The 8,413-nt window shown below is 42.7% G+C and overlaps 1 protein-coding gene and 2 long non-coding RNA genes across 11 annotated transcripts in view; 1 reads left to right on the top strand and 2 right to left on the bottom strand.

Annotated features, from left to right (window-relative positions):
• Positions 1-490, bottom strand: part of magi2b (membrane associated guanylate kinase, WW and PDZ domain containing 2b) — a 122,530-nt gene extending 122,040 nt beyond the window's left edge. For 4 of the 8 annotated variants that reach the window (XM_074634162.1, XM_074634166.1, XM_074634170.1 and 1 more), the window contains exon 1: positions 1-489. This exon is cut by the window's left edge and continues 124 nt beyond it. In XM_074634162.1, the coding sequence (XP_074490263.1) occupies positions 1-180 (180 nt within the window). In that variant the 5' untranslated portion in view covers positions 181-489. The other 4 variants (XM_074634161.1, XM_074634163.1, XM_074634171.1 and 1 more) reach the window with 2 other exon arrangements.
• The window catches only part of LOC141767030 (uncharacterized), a 37,004-nt gene that overhangs the window by 10,073 nt on the left and 18,518 nt on the right, over positions 1-8,413 (top strand). The gene's annotated exons all lie outside the window — the stretch shown is intronic.
• Positions 1,234-1,853, bottom strand: LOC141767033 (uncharacterized). Of its 2 annotated transcripts, none has more exons than XR_012593748.1 (3): positions 1,628-1,853; positions 1,530-1,577; positions 1,234-1,266 (listed from the first exon to the last, which is right to left on the bottom strand). It is a non-coding gene; the product is annotated as an uncharacterized LOC141767033 (long non-coding RNA). The 2 variants fall into 2 exon arrangements; XR_012593749.1 differs by having other exon boundaries at positions 1,502-1,577; positions 1,656-1,853.

Genomic DNA, 8,413 nt, shown 5'->3' with positions numbered 1-8,413 from the left:
TTTGCCGCTCTGGATCAGCCCCTTACCGGGCTTCAGCTCTCCGTACACCGGGAACTGTCCGTTCTCCGCCCCGCCGCGCAGCTCGAAGCCCAGCTCCGCATCCGGACCGGGACCGCGGCTCACCACCGCCTCGTGCACCTTGTTGGTCCAGTGGTTCTTCTTCTTCAGGCTCTTAGACATCGTTACGGAGGGATAGCTGTAGTCACACCGCGGAGCTGAGCCTCCTCTACCGGATCTACCGGAGCCTCTACCGGAGCCTACCGAGCTGCTGCAGCTCCATCCTCTCACCGGGCACCGCCAGCTGCAGAGTCCGCTCAGAGAGCCTCTCCGTCGGGCAGAGAGCAGCAGGAGAGCTCGGTGAGGAGGAGGAGAGAGATGATGAAGACTGTTCCTGTCAGGCACACAGAGAGACGCAGAGACAGACTGGATGACCCGGATGTGAAGCCTGGAGGAGGAGAGATGAAGGTTCTGGTTCTGGTTCGGAGTAAAGAAGGATGGAGAGGGGGGGGGGATAACACAGGAGGAGCTACACTACACACACAAGAACACACAATAACACACGCACACACTAACAGACAATAACACACACACACACACACACACACACACACACACACACACACAATAACACAATAACACACGCACACACTAACAGACAATAACACACACACACACACACACACACACACACACACACACACACACACACACAATAACACAATAACACACGCACACACTAACAGACAATAACACACACACACACACACACACACACACACACACACACACACACAATAACACAATAACACACGCACACACTAACAGACAATAACACACACACACACACACACACACACACACACACACACACAATAACACAATAACACACGCACACACTAACAGACAATAACACACACACACACACACACACACACACACACAATAACACAATAACACACGCACACACTAACAGACAATAACACACACACACACACAATAACACAATAACACACGCACACACTAACAGACAATAACACACACACACACACACACACAAAATAACACAATAACACACACACACACACACACACACACACACACAATAACACACGTACACACACACACACACACACACACACACACACACTAACAGACAATAACACACACACACACACACACACAAAATAACACAATAACACACGCACACACTAACAGACAATAACACACACACACACACACAAAATAACACAATAACACACGTACACACTAACAGACAATAACACACACACACGCACACACTAACAGACAATAACACACACACACACACACACAATAACACAATAACACACGTACACACACACACACACACACACAATAACACAATAACACACGTACACACACACACACACACACACACACAATAACACACACACACACACACACACATACAATAACACACACACACGCACACACAAAATAAAACAATAACACACGTACACACACACACACACACACACACACACACACACAATAACACACACACACACACACACACTAACACACACACACACACACACCTACTAACACACACTAACACACACAATCACACACTAACACACACTAACACACACAATCACACACTAACACACACACACACACACTGACATGTAGGAGGAGCAGCATGTTACACCTGAACGCAGCCTTTAGGATCCACCTGCAGAGCTGGAATCTGGGATATTAAACATCCTTAAAGGTCCCATATCAGCTCATTTTCAGGTTCATACTTGTATTTAGTGTTTCTACTAGAACATGTTTACATGCTGTCATGTTAAAAAAAACAACTTTATTTCCCTCCTCCAGTCTGTCTGAATATACCTGTATTCACTCTCTGTCTGAGACGCTCCGTTTTAGAGTATTTCAACAGAATTATGTTGCTAGGCAACAGCTTGGGTCCATGTTTACTTCCTGTCAGCTGATGTTATTCACATCCACTGCAACAGGAAATAAACTGGGACACATTTAGAATATTTACGTTTAAAACCATGTAATGGTCTAAATATTGTATATTTGTGACATCACAAATGGACAGAAATCCTGACGGCTTGTTTCAAAAGCTCAGTTTCTGAATACAAGCTGTGTGTTTCTCTGTGGATTAAACATTTTGATACTTTCACAGTATTTATATTATAGAACTTAAACCTGCTTTATAATATAAAAGACATGAAAATGTCACTTTTTACAATATATAATATATATATATATATTATATATAATATATATAATACCTTTAAGGATGACTCTTCTGTTTGCATGCAGCATCTTATCAGGCAGACATTTAATAGAGAGCAGAGACTTTATGAGAGTATTACTTTTTATGATACATGAAATGCAGATGTTGACGTACCTAAAGCAGAATTACCAACAGGGCTAAATGGGTTAAAGGTCCCCGGGGGCCCCAGAAGGCTCCAGGTTCAGTTTGTGCTCATTACTGTAAATTGATTTAGTTTGTTAATACTGCATGGACCACTCACTGGAGGCACAAACTGAACTGATACAGGAGCCTTCAGGCAACTGAAGACCCGTCTTGTAGAGGGGGATGGAGGGATGCTGCGAGGGGGGCCCCGGGGCCCCATAGTGGGTCAATCCAGCCCTGTATGTACCTCTGCTTTCCTCTGTCTTTTTATGATGTCATACACAGCAGCACCATCAGTCCTGTTTACTGACGGATCAGAGTTTATATGCACGACAAGCTCCTGGCTCTCTAACGGTTACCTCACCTTTACTCCTCTGTGGCTCCGGATCACTGCTCTGTCAGAAATGTAATATATATATATATATATACAGTATATGAGAGGGGAGCACCTCAATTCATCATCTCACTTCAACATTTTACAGGTTTACTGTTTGAGCAGTTAGTGAGTAAAGACATAGACATCCAGCATCTGCACAGTCTGTTTCAGTCTGTTTCAGTCTGTTTCAGTCTGTTAAAGTCGGCCACCGTTACATAACTGCTCTGATGACATAAATCCAAATCCAACAAGAAATGACAAATCCTTTTGTTGCCATTATTTTTTCATGACTGCATGAATCTACGAAGCGGGTGAAGTAAAGTTTCATTCAATATTTAACACGTAAGTGAAGAGCTGCTGAAATCTACTGAGGATGACTGAAGGTCCCTTTCACTGCCAGCCGTGTGTGTGTGTGTGTGTGTGTGTGTGTGTGTGTGTTTTGAGGACATGCATGTGCTTCTGTAATGTGAGTGTCCTCCCTACAAAACAACATTACTGTACACAACCTAAAGTAAATAATCCATGAAGAGAAGAGCAGCAGATCCACTCTGACTGTCACTTCAGTGTCTTCAGTGTGTTCTAGGTCACCGTGCTGTCGGTTCTGGTACCAGCAGACGCTTCTGACTCTGATTCTGAACAGATGATTTGGACTAGATGATAATTAAAGACTAACCAGAGCTGGAATAATCCAGAAACATTGGCTGGATTAACAGATTATACACCCAGAGGGGAAATGAATCCCTGCTTTGCTTTATTTGAGCCTCTGATGGTGGAAGTCAGAACTGCAGTTTGAAGAGGCCCGGCGTGTAGAACTGGACTGAGACCTGGTTCAGGGTTGAGGGGTTATGGAGGACTCAAGAGTCTCGTTAAGATACCGCTGTACCAGATCATGAAATCACACGATGCTTCCTTCAGATGGAATTAAAATCTGGCACCTTGTAGTTTGTTTTTTTTGGAACATAAATAGTATTTCTACGTGAACAGGACACGAAATTCTTGTCTTGTGCTCATCTATCTATATCTGGATCAGAGTGTTTCACTATTTTGGACCTTCCTTTGTGGATAGAAGTCTGATAGAAGAACAGAAAGAAAAGCCGTCAGCTGTCGAAGCTTTGAGCTGGAGCGGCTAAATTTGGAGTCACTTCAAGCAACTCGTCGCCACTCTCACTTCCTCTCGACAGGATACAGAATACTGTATACAGAACACAGAACACAGAATACAGAATACAGAATACAGAATACAGAGTACAGAATACAGAATACAGAATACAGAATACAGAATACAGAGTACAGAATACAGAATACAGAATACAGAGTACAGAATACAGAACACAGAGTACAGAATACAGAACACAGAACACAGAACACAGAATACAGAATACAGAGCACAGAACACGGAACACGGAACACGGAACACGGAACACGGAACACAGAATACAGAATACAGAATACAGAATACAGAATACAGAGTACAGAATACAGAATACAGAATACAGAACACAGAATACAGAATACAGAATACAGAATACAGAGTACAGAGTACAGAACACAGAACACAGAATACAGAATACAGAGCACAGAACACGGAACACGGAACACGGAACACGGAACACGGAACACAGAATACAGAATACAGAATACAGAATACAGAGTACAGCAGCAGCCGCTCACATGTGGACGCAGCCTCAGAGTCAGGAGTACGTAGATGTAGACATAAATTGGTGAGCCTGGTCGATAGCTCTCAGGGCTTCAGCCCTTTTCTATCCATAGGCAGTCATCATTGGAGGGAGGAGAGAGGAGATGGAGGAGGAGTCCAGTTGGTGGTGAGGCAGCATGGAACCATGCCGTTTGTCTTATAACAAATTAAATTAAATCAAATATGAATAAAACAAAATGGATTAAAAAACGAATCAAATAAATAAATAAAGTGAAAAATAAAAAATAAAAAATAAAGGAAAAAAGCCAACAGAACTGGGCAGAGATAAATATCATGTGACTGTGTACATTGTGTGTGTGCTTGATTTTGAAAATCAAATTAAGGCAAGATAAAAAATATATATAAATAAATAAATAAATATATAAATAAAAATAAATAAATATAAATAGATAAATAAATAAATAAGTACATAAATAAATAAATATAAATAGATAAGGAGGAGGTGTGCTTACACGAGCCCCAAACAGCATCGTAATGACGTCCTTTAGTCGGGTGTCATTGTGGTGTCGAGGGAGAGAAATAGCTCTGAAAACAGAACAAGTTTTATCTTTTATTTTTCCTCTGAAAGCCACAAACAACTCCATCAAATCTTTCACTCTCTGCCAGATTATTAATGATCCAAATAAAAACAGTTGTATGAGGTGTGATTGTGCCAGAAAGCCTCCGTAGAGGCTTCCTCAGACTGAGGAGTATTAGTGGCTCTGTCTGTGCACACTGGGTGGGGGGGGAGAAGAAAGAAAAAAGGATATTACTTTATATCATCATTATAGACAGAAAGTAATGAGCATCCTATAAAGCAGACTGCCAACAACAGAAGGCAAAAATACAATAACACGAGGCAGTCTGCTGCTCAGAGGGGGAATCTCAACAGAGCTTTTATGGATTTAGCTCGCTGCTCGCTGCCTCCCTCATTGACGCGCTGCTTTCTGCTTTACTGTTAGAGAAGAGAAGAAATGCACACTAAGTTGTTTTTACTGCTCGGCAAAGACGGGGGGGGTGAGCGGGGTCACCTTCACACAGTCATCTGACTGCTCCTTCTGCCTATATCATCTTCATCTCATCCACAGATGCAGACAAACATATTAACTAATGTCTGCTGAGACGGTGAAAACATCTGGAAGACATTTTAAACTTTAAAATGAATTAAAGCTGCGAGCAGGGATGAGCGGGGCCTCGCACCCTACCACGCGTCGGGGGTACTGGCGAGACGCCGACTGACGCGGCCAGGCACGATGAACCCGGAACTGTGATGAGCGCAACGACTGCCACAAGACTCTACGACACACGGTTCACGAGTTATGAAAGGGGGCGTGGCTAACGTGTAAGGGCGGGGCTATGAGTCTATATGGACATGTACATGACCTCAGGACTGGACCACCATCATGCCTGAGAAATTTGGAGCAGATTTGACAAAGTACGCTGAAGTTACAACAACTACAACAAGGTCTTCAGATGGTCCTGTCGATCTGATTAAATCTGTAGGAGGAGTTCGTTAAAGTACAAGACCTATAAAACGTTAAAAATGGGCGAAAATCGCACATGAAATTGAAAATGGCTGACTTCCAGTTGAGTTTTGGGCATACCTCCAAGAGGCTTTTTTGTGCGTCTCCACATGTTACATCTGTCTGCCAAATTTCATACATGTAGGTAAAACCGGAGCGAGGGGCTCAATTTTTCCAACTTCCCAGGGGGCGCTAGCGAGCAGCCGAGCCCGAGACACTTAAAATACTAACATCTTTCACCGCGTCTGATAAGTCTGCAAAGTTTAACATCTGTTTGAGCACGTTAAGGTCGTCAACAAGGAGATTCATTTGCATGAAAAAGAAAAAGAAGAAATACTACAGTTTCAACGGGGCCTTCGATGGTCCGACGCTGGCCCAATGCTTGGGCCCCAAACAGACTGCAGCACCGAGGCAGCAGTGGAGAGGGGGGGGGCTGGACCGGAGCAGCAGTTAAAAATCACTTTCAAACATGTGCACACACACACACACACACACACACACACACACACAGAGAGGATAAGTTAATTAGACTGAATGGCTTTAGGGAATTGGCAACTAAGTCACATTGGCTTTTACTCTGAGCTCACAATGAGAATTAATTATGTAGTGAAACTTGTGATGTCAGAGTAGAGTACACCTGTAGACAAACCACACACACACACACACACACAGTACACACACACAGTACACCTGTAGACAAATCACACACACACACACACACACACATTTTGTGAAATACATGTATTTGCTTTCTTGCTGAGAGTTAGAGAAGAGGATGGATACCTCTATATCTCTCAGGCTTGTACAGTAGATATATAACGCTCCCACAACCAGCGGCCCATTAGCTTAGCTTAGCACAAAGACTGGAAACGGAGGGAAACAGCTAGCCTGAATCTATCCAGAGGAAACTAAATCCACACACCAACACCTCTAGAGCTCATTAAGCTGTACAACCTCCTGGAGTCTTGTTGTCTTCAGCTTTCAAAGTGTTGGCAGAACATCAATACTGACCTCAGTGGAGCTGTGATCCTACATGGACACATTATTATCATATAAAAAGCACATCATTTATAAATTCTATCTGTTCTAGTCGTCTCAGATGTTCACCCTTCAAAGTGTCTATTAATCTACAGATCAAATAAAGGAGCTGCTTGTTACACCGTGCTTTTCAAAGACAGGATATATCCTGTATGTGTGCGTTGACTCTCTGGTCAGCTGCCGTCTGCCACCATCAGCTGTTTGATCACCATCATTAACATCATCCTCCTCTTCTCTCTCCTCTTCTCTCAGTTCCACCTGAAGAAGCTTCATCATATCCTCTAAAACTCTCTGATCTCTCTGTGAGGGCTTTAGGGATTAACTAAATGACTCTGCAGTTAGCTTTTAAATCACACAATGTCTCCAGAAATAGTGTCCTCTCAGCTAATGCCTCATCATTGTGCCGGAGCAGTGATGGCTTCGCTAAGTCTGCAAGACGGGACTCAGCCTTGGCACCGCCGTGACCCATTTGTAGGCTGTTAGCTGCCATCATCTCGGTGTGAAATATATAAAATAATAATAATAAAATGAGTGGAAGAGGACAGTTGTTGTGATAATCCCATCACCATCACTATCTCTGAACTAATTCCTTTAACGGTTGATCGGCTCACGAGTCCTGGAACGGATTGTGGGCCTCGCTTCTTTGCTTTAAATCACCACAGCTCTCTGGTTCTAGTTCAGGATTAATTAGTCCTAATCTTTATCTAAAAGACCAATACGTCTCAGTCAGGAACAATCTGTGTTAATTATATTAAAACTGGTGATTAGATTTCCCTCAGTCGTCTCCTTTATGACCATCAGGTTTCATCTCTACATGCAGTTACACAGCCGGACCAGCGGAAGGAGCTCTTTACTGGCAGGTGATGTTAAATCCTTCTCTGGGCTTCAGTTCATCTGAGGATAAATATTAAAGGCTCTCTCCACTAAAAGAAATGTTGGACCTTCACAGTGCAGAGGGATTTCATATGCAGAGTTTTAGACTAGAAGGCTGTTTTCAAATTCATCTGGTTTCTCTGAGTTCACCTTAAAGGTCCCATATTATAAAAAGTGACATTTTCATGTCTTTTATATTATAAAGCTATTTTAAGTTCTATATAAATACTGTGAAAGTATCGAAACACTCAATCCACAGAGAAACACACACAGCTCGTATTCAGAAACTGAGCTTTTGAAACAAACCGTCAGGATTTCTGTCCATTTGTGATGTCACAAATATACAATATTTAGACCCTTTCAAAGTTTTAAACGTAAACATTCTAAATGTGTCCCAGTTTATTTCCTGTTGCAGTGGATGTGAATGACATCAGCTGACAGGAAGTAAACATGGACCCAAGCTGTTGCCTGGCAACGCAATTCTGTTGAAATGC

Source organism: Sebastes fasciatus, chromosome 4 (genome assembly GCF_043250625.1).
Source record: "Sebastes fasciatus isolate fSebFas1 chromosome 4, fSebFas1.pri, whole genome shotgun sequence".
Lineage (NCBI taxonomy): Eukaryota > Metazoa > Chordata > Actinopteri > Perciformes > Sebastidae > Sebastes > Sebastes fasciatus.
This window is presented reverse-complemented; position numbering and strand designations above follow the sequence as displayed.